The sequence below is a fragment of the Cricetulus griseus genome, chromosome 2 (genome assembly GCF_003668045.3).
Source record: "Cricetulus griseus strain 17A/GY chromosome 2, alternate assembly CriGri-PICRH-1.0, whole genome shotgun sequence".
In the NCBI taxonomy this organism is placed as follows: domain Eukaryota; kingdom Metazoa; phylum Chordata; class Mammalia; order Rodentia; family Cricetidae; genus Cricetulus; species Cricetulus griseus.
This window is the reverse complement of record NC_048595.1, coordinates 286,485,484-286,508,765: the sequence shown is the minus strand read 5'-3', so window position 1 is coordinate 286,508,765 and position 23,282 is coordinate 286,485,484. Positions and strand designations below refer to the sequence as shown.

The following is a 23,282-nucleotide window of genomic DNA, read 5'->3' as shown; positions in this document are numbered from 1 at the left end:
GTCTTCTTTTCAGGCACAATAAAGCACTGAAAAGCTAAACAGGAAAGAAAACTATCTCATAAGTAGAGCTCTAGGCATCATCCAACAGGGAGGTTAGTGGTCACCATTTATCAGGTAGATGTGCCAGGGGTGGCCACGTAGGAGCTTCAGTAACCTTAGTGACCCAGTGTTAAAGGTCAAGCCACTGTGCATGGAACTGGCCCGCCACTTGCACGAATGGTCCTGTAGTTCAACCTTCAAAAAAGCACTTAGGGTCAGATTCAAGAAAGAGTCTAGTTTCCCAATGTATTATCTATGGGAGCGCATAGGCCCAAAGTAATTTTTGAAGAAATTTAAATACCGATTGATAAGGGATCTCTGAGAGTTCACATGGGAAATCAACATGCCTGGTATGTCTTGGAGCCTTGGTCCCTGACAGACTACCCATGTTTAGTAGACTCACCCGTTGTCACTCATCAGTGATTGGGAGAGCAGAGGTCAGAAGTCTCAATCCACAGTGAGGTGACAATAGTTTCTTTGTCAACGGTAAACACACCCTTGAAGTTCCTTAAGGGTTATGAAGATGAACACAAGAGGGAGACCCTGGGAAGGACGCTGGCATTTGGAGGCTGGAGGCAGCAGGGGTTTAAGGGCAACATTTAAAACCTCTTTGACCCAGCCTTTGTGTGGCGTTGGTGGGTTCTGTAGTCCCAGACTTGGTTACTGGTTTGGGTGCCACTGGGAACCAGGTACCTATGGTTTATCTTTCTACATCCCAATGAATGACCCAAGAGGGAACTTGGTAGACAGGGGCCTCAGACTATTTGTAGGTTGAGACTACACACCACACTGGGAGTCTAACTGCCATGGCTTCACTTAATTATAAGTATAGAAGACTCAATGACTTATCTAACTGTAACCAAAGCAGGGCCATTTCCCATTGATGGAGCCTAGGCATGGAGTACACACTCAACACTTCCTGCTGAGTTAATGAGTAAGGCACTGCCTTAGCAGACTACATATCGCTATCAGAAACATTTCATAGAGTTTTATAAGGCTGTCTTGCCCACGGCATTCAAGTTCACTTCCCTTGGATGCACTAGGGGCATGAGGTGGTAGTTCTGGGCACTGTGCTGGACTCTAAACAAGTGATCAAATCCAGCAAGAAGCAAGGGGTTGTCTGTCTCATTTCTCACTTCCTTGTAGGTTGAACACACAGGGGACCGGAACACAGTCTGAGATGGATGGGTCTGGGGCAAAGGCTGTCAGGCCCCAGAAGGGGTGGTTAAGAACACACATTGTATGAGACCACCCATGGCCCCCATCAAGAACAATTCTGTCTGAACTAGGAAAACACTGTCACTAATCTTTGAACAGCCAAGCAAAAGGTGACTGCACATCCAACTCAAACACTCATACAGCTATTTGCTAGCAAATGCCACCCAGTAATATCTCTTATGTGATATATATATATAAAAAAACCACTCAAATACCAACAGATTTAACTTTATAGCACCATTCCAAAATACTAAACTTTCTTTGCACCTTTATTTCTCTCTCTTTTTTGGTACACATTTAGAGTACGGGCATCCTGTAAATTTCTGAGAAGCCCTGGAAAAGAAAACAACTAAATTTTAGGACAGAGCAGCAACTCAGTATAGGCGAGACAATGTCAGTCAGGGTGTAAATCCTTTGTGGACTCCCAGAAGTCTGTTTTAGGTGAGAGTGCAGGGTGGATGCAGACTTCCCAGAAGAGCCAGACACGGGGCTTGGTGTCAGTGCGCACCAGCAGTCTGCTCTGGGGTGGGCTACTGCAGAGCCACTTGACTTTCAAAGAGACTGCTCTTCTGACTAGGAAACTGGGGTGTTAGATAACTGTAAAGTCTGTCTGTACCTTTTATTTAAAGTCTGTAAGAGAAATTAGGATGCTGTTGAACTCTTGCTTACATTTGTGCATATTTTCATTGGGGAACACTAAAATCTGTTCTTTGCAAGCAGACGTATTACAACCTAGCAGAATTATAAATGGGGCTTTAATTCAACATAGATCTGTTGGCCAAAGTGGCATGAGGGTTGCTAGATGATGGGACTGCTTGCAGGAAAAAAAAAATTCTTTCTCGTGACACCAGGGAGTCACGTCTCACCCTGGTTACAACTGTGTGTTCCTGTCTAGCTCTTCCAGACGTCAGTGTGAGCAAGGTGAGCCACAGTAACAGGTGTGGGAGGGACAAGAAGTGTAGGCTGAAGAGGGCAGAGAGAGGTAGAGTGAGAGGGGACACCAGCAGCAAGACTATGCAGCAGTTTCAGAGACTGAATGTTTCACAGTAACAGTCACTGACCCAGGAAAAAGACCTTTCAGTCAGAGCTGAGTGCTGGAAAGCCAGTGTGCACCAGGTAGGCAGGAAGATGAGAGCACGCCCTGAAATAGAAGCATCACTTGGCACTATGTACACCACCACATACAATGTAACATGTTCTTTTTAACATTGCACAATATAAATATTATACACGCTGGAGTAAACTAAATGCAGAGCAACTCCGAGGCACACAGAAGAAACATGGTGAGTGCCAACTAGGATTAAAACAAAGACGCAGTGAAAGGCAGAAGGCTATGATTTCAGGCCAGTTAGCTTGGAGGCCCTGCTTCAGGGGGCTAGCAGCCACCACCCATGTATGAGGGAAGTCAGCACACCTCAGTGTTGTCACTGTTAACTGCTCAGAGAAGGCCTAATTTGTGGAACAATCTGAGAAATCAAACCGTTGTCCCCACTCTCAAGTAGGTATCCCCAAAAGTCCCTTCTGGCCTTCAGGCTTCGTTACCAGGAGGTGGCTGTTACATTTCCCCTATTTCTTGTAAATAACGTGGTTACTACGCAACCACGTAGTCAAATTAGAACAGTATTCAAGAACACCCATCACAGTGCTTAACAAGATTTAATGTACATTTATTCTTAACATGTGGGACATATAAAGATTTTATACGGAATAAATGATATTCATTAAGCCAGAGGAAAAGGAGGAATTTACATCAAGTTTTTTTCATTTTTTTCTTTTCTTAAACTACATTATCTTGAAATACAAATGCGGATTCTTATCACAGAAAAATCTTTGAAGTTGTGTTTCTTCCTTTTAGTTGTTTTTTCTTTTTTCTTTCGTTCTTTTTCTTTTTGTCTGTACTGGTATCCATTTTCTAAATCAATCCATATGCAACCATTTCCACACCTTGATTCATGAAGCAAATTGGGACCAGCCGCTCTCCCAATAGCGCATGACTTTATACATACAGAAACTTGTACATTACCCTCTTTTTTTTTTTGTTTTTGTTTTTTGTATTTTTTGTTTCTTTTTTCTTTTTTTTGGAGATATGGTCCTAATGAAAAAATATATAAAATAAAAATAAAAAATTATTTAAATCTACCATCACTTCGTAGTTACCACATCATGAAAAAGAAACTAAAAACTTTATACTAAAAAAAAAAAAAAAAAGAAAAGAAACAAAATGAGGGTATGTTTAATGTACAACTTCTATATACATCACAGCCCATAGGCAGTAAAAAAAATATTTAAAAAATGATGAAAGGAATTGTGAAGAACTGTCACGTGGAGGCTGAACCACAGCAGACATGGCGGTCGTGGTGAGGAAGCAACTCTGCAGATGGCCATTAGGAGTGCATTTTCACCCCTAACTGAAAGCACTGTTTTTGCTTGTAGCCTAATGTAACCACTTTCCTGTGGAGAAACCAGTATCATCATAGTTCTGACTACTGACTGCCACACCTCCTCAAGCCCCTACACCTATTTTTCTAGAAGTTTCTATTGCACAGAGCTTTGGGTGACGGGATGCAGTTTTGTTTTGTTTTTTTCATTCTGTGGAGACTAAAACTCATAGGAAATCAATTCAAGGATCAATTTTTCTTTCACCTTTTTGCCTCGGTGTGGTGAAATTTTCCTATCTTAGCATCTTTTGTCAAAACTTTTTTTTTTCTTTAAAGTCAATTCACTTCCCCAAAACTGCAATACAACATGAATTAAAAAAAAAAAAGACATTAAAAAGGAAATTTGTGAAAAAAGAAGTGACCTTTCAATGTACTAGACAGCAACTTTGGTTAAAAAAAAAAAAAGAAAAGAAATAGAAAATTCCCAAAGGATGTACTTATACACAGAGACAGCAATATCAATTTTATAACTGTTCAAATTAATGATTTAATTCCCAATTGGTAAATAGTGAATGGGGCAGAGGAGCAAAGACTTTTCTTTCTTCCTACGCTGGATAAACGAGAACAGAAAACAGCCAGTTCTATGTGACCCTCTATCTTCACTCACACATGCGTGCCTTCTCACGTATGTCATAACTGCCCAATCTGAAATAGTACATCACAGATGACAGATGCCACCAGAGAGTTCAGGACAGCCGATATCGAGATATCCAGCAACCGACCCTCGTGCAAAAGGAATTCTGAGCGGTTTTCATCCACTCTGGCCATGGCCAGCAAAGCCTTGGCCGCCCTGCACATCATGTCTACACTAGGGGGTTCCAGAGGTGGGGGCTGCATGTGCATGAGGTTCTGCTGGTTCTGCTGGTACTGCGCCATCGTGACCCCGTCCTCGAGGAAGCTTATCAAGTTTCCGATGCTTCCTTTCTGCACAGCTATTGCCCTTGCTGCCAGTGCGTCCCCCTGGGCAAGGTTCGATAAAAGCGCCATGGACATTTCTCGACAGACCGGGTTTTTGCGATCCCCAACGTACCTAACTAATGTAGCATAAAATTTCTCCTGACGACTAAATGGAGGTGTGGCCAAGATGAGGTCCACGTTGTTGTCCTGGATACTGAGTTTACAGAGGGTTTCCAGCACAAGTCTCTGTGGTGACAGGACTGAGTTGGGCCCCACGGTGGGAAAGGGGTCCTGCGCTTCTGCAGAGGGGCACACCATCCAGTGCAGCAAGCCGTCTAGGATCGGCAAGCAGATGCTCTCCGTGTACGCAGACAAGTCTAGCTGCCCGGAAATGTTGGCCAACGTGACCAATGTGTTATCCCGCAAGACCTCAAGGCAGTCCCACCACCACTCATCTTTGCTGCAGGCCACCCCCTTGTCCTCATCCTCCTCCTTCTCATAGGTTTGTGGCGCCCGTTTTCTCTCAGGATGCTCGTGATGCAGCAGAATCAGCTTTCCCAGGATCAGCACCAAGCCTGGGTGTTTGGACATCTCTGCGTCGTTGCCAGGCACGAAAGACAAGCTCCGCACGATGTTGGACACACAGATGCAGCGCTTAGCCAGCGAGTCCTGCCAGTGCGCGATGGTGCACAGGGGAGTCTCGTCTCGGCTCCTGGGCTCGTCCTCCAGGAGCCTGATGTTCCGGTGGCTTTTGGCCTGCTGAATTCCAAAGGGAAACTTGCTGCTATCGGTTTGAGGTCCTGGGTTGGCGTCTTCCGGCAGGGCCCCTGGCCGGGCAGACAGGACGTCATCGATGGTGGCTATGATGCTTTTCTCTGGCTGCTCTTCAGAATCACCTTTGCCTTCCAGCTCTTTCTTCCTTCCTGTGGAGCTCAGAGACGGAGGCGGGCGCCTTCGAGGAGGGATCTCCATCTTGCTCTCAAAGTGAGTCTGGATGTGCTCTGTAGTGTCGCCGCCCCCCAGCTGCCAGTGTAGGAGTCCACTGTTGAACTCTTGCACGCGGCCCAGCTTGTCAGACCGGTCCACCACAAACAGGTTGTTCTTTTTGACAATCTTTATGGGCAGCCTGTCAAACTTACTGGCCTGCTTTGGCGTCTCCTTGGGGTCCACGCTGGCATCTGGAGCAGCAGGGGCAGCACTGCTCTTCCCCTCTGACTCCATCTTTTCACTGTCTTCCTCCTCTTCTTCCTCCTCCTCTTCATCAAGACACTCAGCATCCTCTTCTTCTTTCCCAGAATCATCTCCTGAGGACTGGCTGTCATCTTTCTTCCCCGAATGGTGATCAAGTGCTTTTTGGCTGGGGTCACCCACTTCATATTCCATAAGAATTCCGAAAATGTCAATTAGGCATCTTCGAAAGTACTCCACTAAAAGCTCCAGGAACCCAGACAGCTAGAGAAGGGAGGAGAGAGAGAACAGGTACAGGGTGAGGACATCAGCTCCGAAGGAAGGAGCAAGAGCCTGAGCCTAGAGCAGCTTTGGGTAATGACATCTATACTTTTGTAATGTCCTTCTGGCCAGACCCTGGAGGGCACACCATACATCCAAGAGCTACCTTCCTGATGATGGACTAAATGTGCACAAGTGTGTCTCTGGGTCTCTGCCAACTGGCACTGCCAGCACCAGCGTTGGCTTCCTATAGCCATGGCTCCAGCATGGGGAGAGCTCCACCACTCTGTACAGTTTGCATGAGTTAGGGACTGTGCACTGTGAGGAGTAAGAGCAAGGATTTTATAGACTCTCGAGCCCAAAGCGAATCTGTTTGCTCTTCTACTGTTTATCTGGGAGTCGTCTGCTGGGGTTTTATGGTTATTATTCTTAGGATTTTTATGGTTATTTTTGTCTCAGGTGTCACAGGTTGCCCTAATTTATGCTCTCTCTATATCTTTTGGAGGAGATAATTTCAGCAATGTAGCAGCTCATAAACACTGAAAATTATAAACAAATCAATTTAGTCCCTGATAAATGAATAGAGTGCTCCATGAAATGCAATTTTACATTTCAGTTATTCTCAATGCTGAGTGAAAGACAAGAGCCACTGGCAGAGAGGCACTGCCTGTGGAAAGCTGAGAGCTCCTGCTTGCACTGCTCGCTCCAGCTCGCCGCCTGTCATACTTAGGCTGTAAATGACATGCAATGAAGATCCTGTGTGACAGACACTATGGAAACCAGCCACACTTTCATATCTACTCCCTGTTCCCTGGAAGGAGCTTGGAACGCCTGTCCTGGGGTACCAATAAGCTGTACCAAGCAGTCGCTTTAGTGATCCCGAAGGTATTATCCCACGTGATGTGTGGGTGGTTCCTTCCTTTCACAAGTTTACCTTATCCCTGGGAAAAGGGCGAATTAACCAAGCCCTTCTGGGTATAAAAATGCACAACCAGCCAGAGTTCACCTGTCACAGGAACAAAGGTTCTAGAAACAGCTGGACACCATCACCAGATCATGCAGTGTTTGTGACATATGAATTTATTTCACCAGCAGGTAACTGCCTTTTGGGCTACATGGAAGACATAGTGAAAGAAACAGTTCCGTAAAAATTTCTGGTCTTATTCAATAACAGGAAGGCAACTGGACAGCCCAGCATCCTCAGGTGGCTGAGCAGTTAACGCACCACAGAGAGAGTAAGTAAGCCTCTCTCACTTTTACCCCCCACACCTCTTTAAAGCCCACAGCCCCATGACTGGCATCTTTCTCCGGCTTCCTGCTCTCTCTCAGTCATACTGCTAGAAGCTACTTTTAAGGCCAACTCTGAACTGAGGGTTCCCAGATGGGGGAAACAGCAGGATTTCAAACGATTGCTTCAAAACCACCAGGAGAAAGGCAGAAGTGGGGAGGCAGACCTGACCCCTAATCATTTCAGCCACATGGTGGGGACACAGGGCTCAATGAGTTCTAGTCTCTTACATAAGTTACCTATTTCATACGGGGGAAGAGAAAGGCCACAGCATGGGGTGGGTGACACACACAACAACCCTAGCACATGGAAGCAGGAGTCCACTTCAAGATCACATAGTAGGTTCACGGTCAGGTCACATGAGGCCTGCCTCAGACAAATGACTAAAAAAACCAGGCAATAAATAAGAAAGTACCAGAATAAACACTAAATAAGAAGGCTGCCCTGAAAAGGACTTTCTGTAATTCATTAATTACAACTTCATATTATGTTTTGATTATTCCCACTGTCCTGATCACTCCAAGCAACAATTTCTTTGCTACTATCTTACACACACACACACACACACACACACACACGCACGCACGCACGCGCACACACACACGCCACTTTTTTCTATGAGAAATATGGGAATGTATATAAGCATATACATGTCTATATATGCATATATTTACCCTGAAGATGGAAATAAATTATCATCCCAGACTAAGTACTCAGGCAACTATATGGTGATTAATGTTGCTTCATAGTAACTATAGTGATTCAAAGTCTTGGATGCTCTGTGCTCATCACCTTAGGCAGAAGCACAAGCACTGTGTGTCGCTTAATTTTCTACCATTCTAACTGGTTGCTAGCTGCACTATGGTTGCCTCACCTGGGAAAGGTTGAAGGTGGCGACCGTGCTGTCGTCATAGAGGAGAATGTTGATAGTGTCCAAAGCCCAAGTGCTCTCAGCCAACAGACCCGATTTAAGGGACATCATCACGCGCCACGCCTCAGGAGTAACTAAAAAGGAAAACAGGGTATTATGAACATAAGCAGGTATTAAGTAAAGTGTTTGCTGTAGGACAGTTTTCAACAAATGCTCTTTGCAGAGTCAGCCATGCATGGTCACTTGACTTTAGTTGGAGATGCTAACTCTGTAGGACACTTTGTTCTTTAAGATCCTTGTTGCTTTGGGGGTTAAAGAGGGGCCCTAAGTTCTTCTAGGTGTTGGTGGGCCTGGCCAGCACACACGGTCCTTGTCATCTTGGACAGTTTGTTTTTGTTGTTGTTGTTGCCACTTGATGAGCATCTCTAAGGGTTCACAGGTTTGCACAATCAAAGCAACACCAGCACAGCTGCCTTCTTCCACTTCCTTCACTCAAAAGGACCCGAAGGTGGATCTTGAGAAGACTGGCAAGTTTGTGCAAGCAGAAGGAAAATGCAATCCACAAACAGTGTAACCTTAGACAAAGGTCTTGGTTTTTTAGTGCTGTTTTCTCCCACTTCTATGTCCCTGCCTTCAGAACGCACTGTGGCTGCACACCAGGCATTTCGATGGTTGGTTTTCAGGGTGTGGATGAGCCAAGGAGAGGGAGACTGAAAGCACTCCTTTCTGTTGTTTCTCCTACTCCTGACGCTAAAGACGCCTAAATGACAGCTGCCAGATTTGCTGAGGAGGGTGCGATAGCAGGGGCTCCCCATGTCCCGAGTCTGCAGTGGGAGCTCTTCAGGAGGCCTGCAGGGGCCTGTGATGTGGCCCTGAGGTAGAGAGGAAACCTGATCTATCTCACTCACCACAGCTACAAGTGGTGTGGGGTGTGTGTGCACACGCCTGTTGTATGTAGATGTGTTCAAAGACTTCTTTAGTGTGATTTTGTTTTGCAAACTTTTAAAGAGGAAAACATGACTTTTGTAATACAAGGAATCACATTTTTGAAAATGAGCATCGATTTCCCTAGGTTGAAGGCAAGCACTGATAGAAACTAAGAGGTAATAAAAACAAAAACAAAAACCATAACAAAAACAGAAATTGGGCTGGAGAGATGGCTCAGCAGTTAAGTACACTTGTTCTTGGAGAGGGACAGGGTTGGGGTCCTGACACCCAAATGGCAGCTAACAACCATCTGATCACCTGTTCCTGGGGAATTAATGCCCTCTTCTGGCTTCTTGTGCAATGCATGCTTAATAGTATAGATATACAAGCAGGCAAAAATCTCATAAAATAAAAACAAATACATCTTTTAAAAAGTAGATATATGTGTCTATTTAAGCACACACAAACATAAGTATCTATTTCATTTAAATTCTCTATAAACTTGGGCTCACTATCCACACTTCAGCATCTCCCCGACAGCTCCCATATATAAGATATCCTATTTTTTCTTACTATGTATCTATTTGTTTAGTGTCCAACAATTGAGAGACTCTTACTATCATTAATTAGATATCTTTAATTTTCTAATCACTGCAAATGATTTTAAGCCAAGTGATTCCACAGTTTTGAAATTTTTTTTTTTCTTACACAACCAAGAGCTATTATTTCCCTTGCTGTGTTAAAAGAACCTCAAAATAAATGCAGAAAAAGCTGTGTTTACTCCCAGACACTCCAGACCGTTAATTAGTATTCGCATGGTCTCACAGAGGATGGGCAAGCAACATTAGTATTCAGCTGAGGTTAACGCCTTGGCCTGTATCTGCCAGTGTGGTGTGGATTACAGTGGCTCCATACATCACAGCAGAGAACATCCCATGTATCACATCTACCCATCTATATAGCATAGCCAGGTATCTACCTTTCCCCATGGAAACTCATCTTGCACTGTCATTAGAGTGGCTTGCCTTCAATTTCCTCAGCCTTACAGTGGGTCTCTTAAGCACAGGCTACAGCAATTAAGTGGCTTGGTTAAGGTTAAATCTGAAGCCAAGGCACAGCAAGTGACTACTGTGGAATCCTGGCTTTCTCCCCTGAAGCTCTAGTCTCTCACACAAGCAACCTTTGCACCTAGAAGTATCATTATTTAGATGCAGGCTCTTCTCTGGCCTGTTTCTTATTCAGATGAATGGCTTTTAATCAACGCTCCTATATGTAAATATCCTGATAATCTGTATTGTTAAGAATCTCATCCAGTTGAATGGATGGAAATGACATCTAAATTAAAGTTTTAGATTTCAAAAAAACAAAACAAAAAAACCAACCCATTTTTAGAACAAGACTTCCCAACTCTTACCAATGTCTTTTGAGGTGATCTTTCGCCTTTGTTTCAGGACTGGCTGTGAGGCTTCTACGGACCCAGGAGGAAAGGTAATCTCCCTTCTGATTGGTGGTGGCTGAGGGGGTGGCCCAGTGACCTGGGATGTGGGGACGGTGGGCATGACTTTCTGCATCTTCATGGCGGGCAGGAAGGGAGACTTGCTTGGAGACATGCGACTCTCCAGGGAGCGCTGGAAGGAGGCGGGGCTTGGTGCCCTGGAGATGTGGTTTGGCAGTGATGGTGGCGTCTGGTAGGATGACTGAGGTGGGCGCGTGATGGGCTGCATGGAGGCTGAAGATGACATGTAAGGCTGGCGCTGGCTGACGTGAGAAGGCCACTGGCTCTCATGATTGATCCTCTGATCTGGTACCATCATGTCATCTGTACGGTTCATGCTTGGGTAAGGTGGTGCCTGTGCAGGGCCGCCTGGGCCTTGCCTGTTCTGGTAGGGATAAGGCATATCATTGCGTGTTGCCCACATATTCTGCTGAGGCCCTTCGCTGGAGGATGGCTGCATGGGGCCGCCCATCATCTGAGGTGGGATTCCATGTGGCTGCATCTGGCCTGGGCCCTGCATCCTCTCTCTGTTGTAGGGGTAGGGATACTGTCCCTGGATGGGCCTCCTGTCCGGGCCAGAGTAAGAGCCTCCATACTGGTTGTACACCTCCTGCTGCTGACTGCCATACTGCATGTTGTACATGTCCCCCTCATGGCGCTTGGCTGGAGGCCCATACATACCATCCATGTGGCGTTTGTAATTCTGAAATTCATACACAGACAAGTCACACTGATGTACTCTTAGAGGTATAATCACACACACTCAAATTATGCAAAAACAGTTATTACTGGGTAGAATGTTCATTTCAGAATGAATATGGGACACTCCTACATACTGACAACTGCTAACAATTTAGGCTTGTATTTCGGTATCACCACACACTGTAAGGAGGGCTTCCCAAGTTTGTTTCCACATGTATGAAACTTTCTGTGAGAAAAAAACGAGGACCCTCTGCTTGGGCTGCAACACAGGGACAGCAGCACAGCACGGGTGACCACCACAGCGGCACACGTGGACAGACAGAAGCAGACATGCTGGAGATCCCAGGGTCACCCTGGGAGGTTCTGGACTAAAGGGACCCCTTAGGCCTCAATGCCGACACAGCTCCTCATGCTGGGCCACCACACCTGATGTCCATATCCTGGCTCCTGCCCAGATGCTCAGCTTGTCCAGGTTCAGTTCTCCGTGATGCACACTGGTCCCTCCACACAACTCCTTCCACTCAGCTCTACCCCTGGGGACTCTTTACCAGTGCCATCAGGTTGGTGGGACTTCCTGACGGGCAGCAGGGACGTTGAGGGCTGAACTATGCTGTTTCACTTCACTTCAAACTGTTTACAGTAAGTGGCTTCAATGATTGTAAGGTAAGCTCCAGAAGGAAATGCATATTTCAAAATGACTTTGTTACTGAAAAATTCTAAAAAGACAATTCTCATGTATGTATGTATGTATGTATGTATGTATGTATGTATGTATGTATGTATCTATCTATCTATCCAGTGATCTCAGATCAAAAAGGTAGTTCAGTACCAGATGGATCAGAGTGTCCGAGACCACATCAAGAGTTCAACCCTCAGGGCCACTGGGACTTCTGCATACTCATCTGGGAGCCAGCATGAATTATCCATGATTCAAAATAAATACACCATTAATTATTAAGGAAAAAAATAAGTGAGTACACTTTAGGGGGCATAGTGCCCACCAAAATATGTGGTGTTAATATCTTAGTTTAAAAGAGCTACGACAGTCTGGGTGTCCTTTGTTGTAAGTATGGTACATTTCTATCCTAAAGTGGATTGATTAAATAGCAAACAGTTGTCCCTAGGTATCTACAAAGACTGGTTCCAGCACCCCTGCGGGCCACATCCACTGACCTTCAAGACCCTTAGAGACAAAGGCTCAAGCTTTCTATACCATCCACATGCACTCTTTTTCATTTGGGTGGTTTCTCGAGTACTCAGATTGACAATACAGTGTAAGTGAATGCTATATAAGCAGCTGTGCCCTATTTGTTTAGAGAACGATGAGGAAGGGAATGTATGCACATGTTCTGTGCACTTGTCTTTTGATCTGTGGTTGGCTCAGTTCATGGGTCTGGAACCTGTGGGCATGGGGGTGACCACAGACATGTGTCCAGCATGCTGTTATGTATCCCAGAATACTACATGTCAATTTTGAGTTTAAACTTTCTAGCTAGCCCACCCTGACTACTCTCTAGTGTATGAGTTCTGTTAGTGCTCCCCAAATCTTCATAAGAAAGATAATGGGAAAACAGACCCATACCCACGGGCCAACTCACCGGCTGCTGAGGGTACAGGCCAGGCTGGTGTCCTCCATACGGCGGCTGTCCTGTGGGAGGACCTTGGCCTGGATACTGCTGCCCATAAGCCTCATGCCTACAGCAAGGTATTCAAAGAAAACTTAGTCGACATGGGACTTGAGGCAAACATAGACATGAACAGCCCATTTCTAGACGCTGTACCCAATGGCCCTGCCTGCTCTTCACACACACCACTTTCAACAGCACAGGAGGCCACAGCTGTAGCCCAGCTTCTTGCAGGTACGGTAACGCCCATCTCCGGAGTGGAGCCAAACTCCCAGCTCAGGCTGTTGTTAATAGGTGTCAGAGGGATACCGGTTGGACAGGCAGGACCTTGTGTGTACTTGTCCTGGCTGTGGCCTCTTCCTTTGAGGCAGAAGCCCCACCCATCCCCTGAAGCTTCCAGCAGCAAGTGCCACATGGTGTTGTCATGGGAGCAAGAAGCAGGAAGAAACCAAGGTTCAGAAGCATCAGAACGTGGATGATGCTTCCTCACTGAGGACAGACATGTTTCAGTTTTTAAAGCTAGACTTCGAGAGTGAACTCCCAGATGCTAAACCTGGCAGAGGAGTGGTCAAAATTCTAAGTTCCTAATTACAAAGGGGATGGAAACCGACACTAACAACATCTGAAACGCACTCCTATCAAGTTGTTGTACAGAAACAGATAGCGTTTATTGTCAACTGCTCTCACATTTAGAAACTGTAAATGCCATAAATTAACATTTTCAAGGGTAACGGATGTGGAGCTTTGGCAATAAACTCGTCTAATTTAGAATTACTGAATCTTGTAGGAGGGGAGAGTAACTGGATTGAATATATTATTAATCTGATCAAGAAATGAAAATAAGAAAAAAATAGACTACCATATGCAAGTAGACAAAGTTTAGAGAAAAGAACTAAATTGACAAGAATAAAACTTAGGACAGGCAGGTAACATTTTTCAGAAGACTGCCTATGATGAGGTAAAAGGCTCTGAGGTGGACTAGTCAAAGCCAGGCACTCTGTAGGCGACAGGAGAGCAAGCTTACTGGAGATTCTCTAGGAGTGTCTGTCGTTGTACACTGTCCACTCTCATTGGGAAAAAAAAAAAAAATCAGTAGCTCTTACTGGATCCTAAAACCCAAGCAAACCCAGCTGAACCCTTATCTCATGTACTAGGGATCCACAATGGCTAAAGTCAACCTTCATTCCACGCAGTAGGCATCTGGGCTGGCTCACTGAAGCAGAGGATACCAACAGCTGTCCATCACATGTGAGGGTCACTGAGCATCACCTGCCATCTGGTTACCCGTGCTGCTGCACTGTAGGAGCCAGGCTCCCAGAAGACCCAGGGAGACACCTCATGCAGTGTAACAGTGATCTTTCACACTCTCTCCTTGGTCTAAGTCCCCTCCACTCACTGCCCCTCCCTTGGGTCCAGCAGGTGTGCTGGTGAGAGGGCCCAGGTGTGGCCACGTCGCCCTGGGCAGACACTGCCCATACCAGGATCATGGAGGAAGGGACTCAAATTAGTTCTGTCCTTCACCAGCACTCCACAGTGGCAGAGGGGACAGGCCCTTTACTCTTGTGTGCTTCATGTCTTTTCTTATAAACCACAGCATGCCGAAAGCCTACTTGAAACCTCTCTCTCACTAGGGAAGCAGAGACTACACCATTACATGCGAGGCCTTTGGTGTCACCTAGGGGCACAGGTGAGGCATCTCTTTATGAAGAAAGCCCATCGCTGTCACCACTGGAGGATTAGGCTTTCCTGTGACATCTTTCTGTCTTCCTACCGAAGCACAATCAGTGTAAGAGTGATCCTGTGGCCTGACCTGCCATGTGCATGTCAGAATGGATTCATGGGAGAGGCTTTTGTGTCTGCGAATGGTGGGCTTTCTCAGAGATGGGGATGGTGCAGTGTGCTGTGGCACCAGAGTTCTGAGGGAAGAATGGCCAGCCACAGTCACGTTAGAATCTGAGGTATGCTGCTGACAGCTGCTCATAAACAACAGTCCCTGACTGACTGAGACAGACTGAGGTCTCATAGTCCGGCTGAGGCCACCCATTGTAAGTGGTCATTGGTGGCACAAGAAAGGTCACTCACTGTGCTGTCACCGGAAGCTCAGCCACCAGGACCCAGAAATGTGCATTCGAGCAGAGCAGTTTCTGGTAAACTCGCTCATCTTCACCAAAAAGCACTCACCTCCGGTCATAACTGGCTCCATAGGGAAACTGCTGCCGCTGCCCCATGCCCAGATTGGACATGGCACCTGAAGGACTCTGGTTGTACATGTCTTGCATGCTGCTGTTGGGCATCTGTCCTTGTGTCATAAAGGGTTCGCTACTTCCAGGCACTGTGGTATTTCAAATAAAAAGAGCAGAATTTAAGTATTTTTTAAAAGTCAAAGGGCCTACACATCCCTTCTAGTAATTTCTATGGTTCCTATATGTTGTATGGCATACCACAATCCTAACAAAAGGATATGAAATCTGCCCAAGGAAGCAGAATCCAGAGATGGCCTCAAAGACACCTGTATCCACTCTGTTTGCTTTGCTTGAGCCTTGACCTGGATAGGACCCAGAAACAGACTGGGCTGTGGCCCCATCATGATGGTGTGTTCCACCTCAAGAGAAATGCAGAGATGTAGTGACTATTACAGCTGACTGTGTATTCATCGAAAGGGAGCATTCAAGCAACCCTTCAAATCTGGGGCTGAAGGATAAAGATGGAACCTATCGGAGACTCTCCTATTGGCCTTGTCATAGAAAGGGGAAATTCTGAAGGGTGGACAGAGAACAGCTAACAATATGACAGTCACTTTGGCCCCATAACCATAAGAGACGAAGGAATGGATCCTGCCAGCAACTTGAATAAACTTGAAGGGGATCTGGAACTCAGGAGCTCAGTCCTGGCCAGCACCTTGGTTCTGTGTGACACTTAGAGCCCCATGGCTACTACTTTCTTCATTCTATGACAGCTACTCCATTCGAGGTAAAGCTGACCCAACTTTTCTAAGTCAGTGCTGTAAAACTGTGGACCAGACATAAGGGCTGAGACCGATGCAGGGTTATCACAGTTGCCACCTTCTCTCTGAGCTCACATCAACTTGTGGTAGAACCAGTTTTAAGATTACTTTCCATTTTGTAGATGAAAAGACGGAGATAGATAGAAGTCAAGTGTCATAATTGAAGTTAAGTAATTTAATTCTCTAAAAGACCTCTTTAAAAAAAAAATCACCAAAAAAAGATAGTAAGTCAAAAATAAGAAAACCCTTTCATAGAAAAAGGAAACTAAATGGTCACTCAGCATGTGATAGACGATGTGTGGCCTCACTGAACATAACAGAAATGTTAGTCACAATCTGACTGGTGGATGTTATGGTAGCTGGTAAGAATTAGCTTAGTGAGCAGAGGCCCACACACCTACACACTGCAGTCAAGCATGTGACCGCTGCAACTTCTGCCCGTACCGGCTGTGGGCAGTCATCCCCCAGAACACACAGAAGCACGTCTGTGCATATTCACAGACCATGCAGCTCCCTCCAATAACGACACTGGCTGGTTCTCACGGCCAGTGCTGACCAACAGGCTCAGGAAAATGGAAGCAAGCAAACACTCGATGAGCTTTCAAAAGGGCTGGTTATCTTAGACCTCAACTTTCATGTCAAGGGTACTCTAGAAACCACACAGAAAGGTCCCAGACTCTAGCTGAGTCCCTAGTAAAGACTGGAGACATCAGCTCTGCCCCCATGACACAGTCATGAGACACAGTGAAGTTCCACTGACTAAAGTCAGTGAGATTGGGGCAGGTTGCTATACCATTAAACACTGGCACTTCACTCCTATTCTTTGACTCAATACATCTTCTAGCATCCCATCTCATGGAAACATTGCCATACAGAAATAGTTTATTTCAACAATCACCATTGTTTTGTATGAGCAAAATGGGAGGAAACAGCCCATTGGGTGCTACAGCACCAGGGTCTGGTTAAAGATTAAGCACAGCTATGTGTATGTACATTAACAGACATTCAAGTACACCGAGAACCATGGTCAGAGCTTCAGAGAGAGGTTGGGGGCAGGTGGTGAGCAGGCAAGGCTGGCTCGACAAGGTAAGGGTTCTGAGACCAGGCTGCCTCATTGCACCACCGAGTCACAGGCCAATGACAGTGATACCACCAATAGTGGTTTCCACTGACCAAACTGGTCTGAGTTGTAGAATAAGGCAAATTGAAGAACAGAAAAATTTATTTGCAACAAATTAGAGCAGTAAGAAAACGGTTTTCTGTGGACTGTGTTTCTGCTTTATCTTGTTAATAAATGCCCCAATGCTATGAGGCAGCAGGTGAGCTGAAGTACACAGGGCTGTGATATTTATCTATGACTTACATGGTTGAAGACACATTGTCTCTCAGCAGCACAGCTCTCTACTTGCTCCCCTAACTGCACAAATTCATCCTGTTCTGTGGATGTACGCACACAGGTGCATAAATTTCATTGGCTAATATATGCCCAATGGTAAAAATTTTGAGATTCTTCTGTTATATTTTTATAGCCCATAATACTCATCAAAACCAAGCTGGGGCTCTCTGTATCTCTATGGGTAGCACGAACCCCACAGCTGATGTGGTGCATACCTTTAATTCAAGAACTCAGGGAGGCAGAGACAGGTGGATCTCTTTGAGTCTGAGGCCAGCCTGGTCTATATAAAGTTCTAGATCAGCCAGGGGTACACAGTGAGACCCTGTCTCAAGAAGAAAAACCAAACCCAAAAACTCATGTGTCCCAACATCTAAGTATAAGAAAGCCGCCATTCTCTATCAGATCCCAGAATAACTACTTACAAAAACTTCTTCACAATTTCTTGTGTATTTAAAAAAATACTCATATGATTTACTTTGATAGGATCTACTTGCATTTGGGTGAATACTAAAAAGACATCTGCCAGGCTCCCCCCTGATGCACCACCTCAATATGGACTCCTTGCGGCTGGCCAGGGTTAGGAAGACCCAGCTCTGGTGTTTCTGGCACCTGACACCCCTGCACTCCCTGAGCTCACCAGTCCCACTGCTGCAGATACACAGTGAAGAGTAACCCTAGCCTAGCTGGACACACAGCCCATGACTTGGCCCCCCCACAGCTGCTCAAGACACTGTTTCCTACTACTCTGTCCCTTTCCCAACTATTGACTATGGACAACTAGTCCCAGAGTCCCCTTCCCACTCTTCCACCACCCCTCAAAGCCATAGGGGTCTTTTCTCCACTGCGAGTGTCTGACTCCCACATGGCATCTCTGGCTCAACTGTCCCCATAACCCCATGGATCTCTTCTCATCTCTTTCAAAGCCTGGAGACCACTAGGTACTCACATACTTACTTTAAAGAAATATTAAATCCTACCATTCCTCCAAGAAACATTTCTCAGTTGGTGAAAACCTCAAATTCATGAATGTGCCAGTCAGTGGAAGGGCCCTGGCCCCCGGCAGCTGATGCCTAGTGGAGTCTGACATTCCCGCTTCCTTCCTTGTGACACACCAATCTCAGGACCTTTGCCTTCCTCCAATGCATTCACAGGCTACCACTACTACTTCCAAGCTTTCCTGTGTATTTGCTTTCTTTCAGTCATGGCCTCTGTCTCCCCGCCACCCCCCCCCAAGTCTGTTAAATCCCTGAAGAACTGTGTAAGAATCACAAATACACTAGTTAGCACCCAGCACAAGTTAATACAATGCTGCTGCTGTTGGACAGCGGGTGCTTCCTGATCACATGTCCATTGCTCTTCTACAGGCTTCTTGTGCTGGGACTTAATCGTTATAGCACACCTGACACAGGCCTTACTGTTTTCATCATTTCTAGATGAGGCAAGAGAGACACACAGAAGCTATGTTTTCCTACGGCTATAGCTGAAGCAAGGAAATTAGCTGAGTCGCTAAATGGCAGGTGCTTAGAACTGTCCCAGATAAATGGGGGAATAGGCTGTGAGTCAGTGGAGAGAAGGAAGCCTTCAGGACCATGCCCATGCAGAAACTCCATTCTATGTACCTTTTCTCATTCCGCTGAAGGGGTCCTTGTTGGGCTCATAGGGCATCCTGCCCATCATGTCTGGCATGCTCATGCCCTGCTGGTACGGGGCATTTGGAGTCATAGAGTTCCGTTTTGGGTATGATGAATCACCTACATCTGAGAATGGGTCGTGCACACTGATTGTACTGCTTCTGAAAGATACAAAAGATGAAAACTGAATGACACTGCAGCATCATCTGCATACACTGAGTTCAAGGAATAAACCACTCTCAAAACTGGTAAATACAAAACCACCCCAAATTACATGCTAAAACTAGTAGTCATAAACATTTAAAAGCTAATCAGAGACATTTTTTTCCATTAAGTTTGCTCCTAAAACAAACAAAACTTGAGTCAATGTCAGAGTCCCCTGCACATACCTTCCACTTTGCATGGGAGCCATCTGCCCATGAGGGGTAGATGCTGGGGTCGGTGGCTTCAGATCACCGGGAACTTCTGTCATTGAATTGCTGCCTGTGGACTGTGGAGTCTGTGGGCCTTGTAAGGATCCTGAGTTAGCTAGCAGTGTTGAGGGGAAAATAAGTAAAGAAGCTAGAGTTATCAAGTAAGGTAATTTTTGATAACCATGTATACAAAAGGATTAAAAGTAAGACATTATTGAAAACATAGCAATAATGTAGTAAAATCAGTCCTTATACATCTTTTTTTCTAAGAAAGGGACAGAATGGAAGAGGGAGGGGAAGGGAGGGAGAGCGCATGTGTATACTAAGGATGGAAGACAGGACCTCACATATGAGGACGAGTGCTGTGTACGGAGTTCTACCCTCATCACCCAGTAAAGGAGTATTTTTTAATAAATGATTTAGAAACATACTTCATTTGTGAGCTATAAGATAAAGTTATACGTCTGACTGGGTAATTGCTTCCTGGGGTATTTATGTCCCAGGGCAAAAGTGTCTAACAAAAAGGTTTTAGGCAGAAAATTGTTTAACTCTGCATTGTTGGAGATCGCCTACATGTAAACAAAGAAGAAATGGGATGAAATTTTGGCACATCAGTTTGACAGGCTTTGATGCAGTGCTTCAGGACATGGGTTCTCCAGCAGCAGGGGTGTCTGCAGCCCAACAGAGGCTGTGTAGGTTAACAAGGCACCTTCATTATCTTAAGATCTTTTCAACAATTGGACAGCAATGCTCTATCATTAAAAACATTATCATTTGAGCTGTACCTCAGATTTGTTATTACAAATACACATTATGCTGGCTTGCAGTTCTTCAGTACTGCTGTCGGATTCTGAGGCTCAGTTTCAACCACAATTACTTCAGAATAATGGCGCTCAGAAGAGAGCCCCTCTCAAAACTCAAGTGGGATTATTAATTAACCTCGCCTTACACACATATCTCAAGAGCCTACTTTATCGGCTATCACAATCTTTAGCATGCTAGATGCTCAACAGATAGATGTTGGTCCCATGTATTGATCAGACAGGAACACAGTGAGGGAATCTGTGTCTGATGCATCCGGGCTCTTTTCAACAGGTGAACACAGTGTAGCAAACTGAAAAAGACCACACAATCCCTCCCTATGGTGTCTGCATAACTACTGGGACTGTGAGTACTTCAGACTAACAGTGTACTGGAAACGACACTTGCTTTCCTATGGAGGAAGCGTCAAGCCTCACTCTAGTTCTTGTTTTACTTCAAAGTAAGAGGAGGTTAAACAAGTCCTAAGCCATTACTTAACGAAGGGGTCAGAAATGGGAAAGATAGGCATCACTTATGGAAGCAAGAGACACAGTAAAGAAACTGCTCACATGACATCTCCGTGATATGGTTTTTTATTGTAGATATGAGAGAGAACAGATGGGGCATCTGGAAGAGCCCAGAGCAAAGACAGAAGTAGACTGACATGGCTAGCAGACTGGACATGACCAAGGCTCTCTGTGAAAGGGGAGACCAACCCTGGGAAGACAGCAGGCTAGCACTGACTTTGAAACGTGTAACCCCCTTGATACTGAGGGGGCCTGGAGGACCCACATGTGCTTTGACATGCAAACACAGGTAGCCATTTGTCCTTCTGCCAGAGGAAAGGGATGACTCTTTTTGGCAGATGGGATCAGTTTTACAAGTTCCTGAGGAATGCTGGCTTTATCTAAACACCTGAAGTTCTATGGTCCAGCTTGAGCTTATTTCTGGATATATGAACTGCCTTTTGGAGTTTGGGAGTTGGAGTTGTCTTTGGACTTGACAGTTTGTTCTTAGAAAGCCATAGCTACGTGCAAGTGTTGTCTGTCTGTCTGATGGGGCTGCCCGGCCCCTGTGGCCTGAGTGGTTCTGTCCACTGCATATGTGGGGCTCTGGAAGGCTCACAGCTCCAGGATCTCAAGCTTACCACCTCCTTATGGATATGGAAAAGCTAACTAACAAACACTGAAGACTCTAGAGATGTATGTTAAGAAGGTAGACTGTGACGAGTAAGCAAAGAGCCCTTTAAAACACCGACAGTCTGCCAGCCCTAACGACGCCACAGAACTGCAGAGAAAGGACTGGCTTTGGACTCCACGTCACTTTTCTTGGAAATATGGTTTGTAGCCTGCTGCAAGGTTAGAATGACCCTTGTTTACAGAGTATTCACACTTATAGCTAATAAAAAAATGGAAAAAGTCTCCTTTGCTGCCAGTGTTTTTCCTTTCCTTTCAGGGAAAAAAAAAGAAAAGAAGAAAAAATAAAAAAAAAGAATGCATCCTCTCACAACTCCATTAGCCGAGGAGGCTGGCTGGCTCTCTAGGATATTCCTACCTTTTGCCAGAAGCTACAAATGTATACTCTACAGTAAACAATGGAAAGGTTACTGAAGGTTAAGTACATTCACACACTTCAGAGGGGAACAGCCAGGCTCCTGGCTGGGAAGATAATTTACACAGCATGAACCCAGTGCCCCAGTTCCAGTGGGGAGGGGTGTGGGTAACCGGGCAAAGAGAACAGCTGATGTGTCCCAGGTCTAGTGACTCGAGGTCACCCAGAGGGCACCCTTGTTACTGCAGCCCCTTTCTCATTTATCTTCCTCTGAGGATTCCCTAGTTGGAGCCATGACAAGTTTTGTGACATCACTTGTCAGCTAATAATAGAAACGTAGTCAGCCACCTGCCAGCAAAGATGGATCGGCTTTGGGTTACAAACTTACTAGCTGGATGGCATTTCCTTGTCTCCTCTGCCTGTCTCACTCCTCAGTTCCATTTCCCCAAGTCTGCTTGGGCCACCTGCTGTTGACTAAACTTCTCCATCAACTCTGGGAAGTTCAGTGTAGAGATACAGACTGTAAGCCAAGGCCCCGACAGAGCTCACGGGGTGCATCTGTCTGCAGGGAACAAGCCTTGGAGGCTTGACTCAACTCAACTTTAGATTCGTAGAGCCATAGCCATCCAAAACTGGCCAGAGACCCAAAATTTGGAATCCTCTCAGAACACAGACACATGGTTAGGAATACTTGATTTCAGTGAAGGATGGGAGAACAAACTAGAATTAGCTTTAAAAATCACACGTTAAAAGGGATCAAGAAAACATCTTAGCACAGGAATAATTTTGGAGTCAGGGAGGCCATCTGATGCACGCAGAGCTGTCACACAAACCTGGCTATAGGCTATAGGGATACTGCTGCTCACTGTCCCCTGGATGGGCTCTGTGTGGTCTGGTGTACACTGCATGTGTTCTATGGGATGGACACTGACTTTATAGCCAATACCAGGAAGCTTTGCTTCTACTATTCCCACATCACAGCGGGACCTTGGCTCCATCTGGACCAATAAGTGCATATCCAAGCCACACTCCTTTGTACAGCTAAAATGATAATGTCACCATAAAGGCAGCGGTTTTAAACAGGGGAGAGGAAAGTGCTGGCCATTGAGGGAACAGGCCTTCACTTTCTGCAGCTCTGTACCTCGGCAGGGCTTCCTGTACTGAGGCTGAGGCATGCTGGGAGCTATTCTCCACACACAAGTGCAGGCCATTCAGGGACACGAGTTCTTTCCTGACAAATAAAATGCGTCTTTAGATCTTTGCAGACATTACTGCTTCAGACCCTGCACCCCACTGGGGTTTTATTTTGGAAAAATAGTTTCAGAGCTGTTCATGGGCAGCTTCTTTGATTCTGTGAACTGAAAGTAATGTTGTGTGGTTTTAAAAATTAGATTGGCCAGTGCTCAGGTATACCCTGCATGGTGACAGTTCGGGATCATTAAGGGCGAGGCTGGAGGGGAGGGTTTTCCCAACTGGCAGGCCTGTGCCTAGGGATGGTCAGGGCAGTGCACAGCTGGCTGTATTTATGTGGGACCAC

General features: G+C 45.6%; 1 protein-coding gene across 1 annotated transcript in view; it reads right to left on the bottom strand.

Annotated features, from left to right (window-relative positions):
- Positions 1–2,894: 2,894 nt before the first annotated feature.
- Positions 2,895–23,282, bottom strand: part of Arid1b (AT-rich interaction domain 1B) — a 354,347-nt gene continuing 333,959 nt past the window's right edge. The window contains 7 exon segments of the mRNA XM_027401057.2: positions 2,895–6,044; positions 8,204–8,334; positions 10,542–11,325; positions 12,923–13,019; positions 15,131–15,281; positions 18,969–19,141; positions 19,370–19,508. Of these exon segments, the coding sequence (XP_027256858.1) occupies positions 4,326–6,044; positions 8,204–8,334; positions 10,542–11,325; positions 12,923–13,019; positions 15,131–15,281; positions 18,969–19,141; positions 19,370–19,508 (3,194 nt within the window). The 3' untranslated portion in view covers positions 2,895–4,325.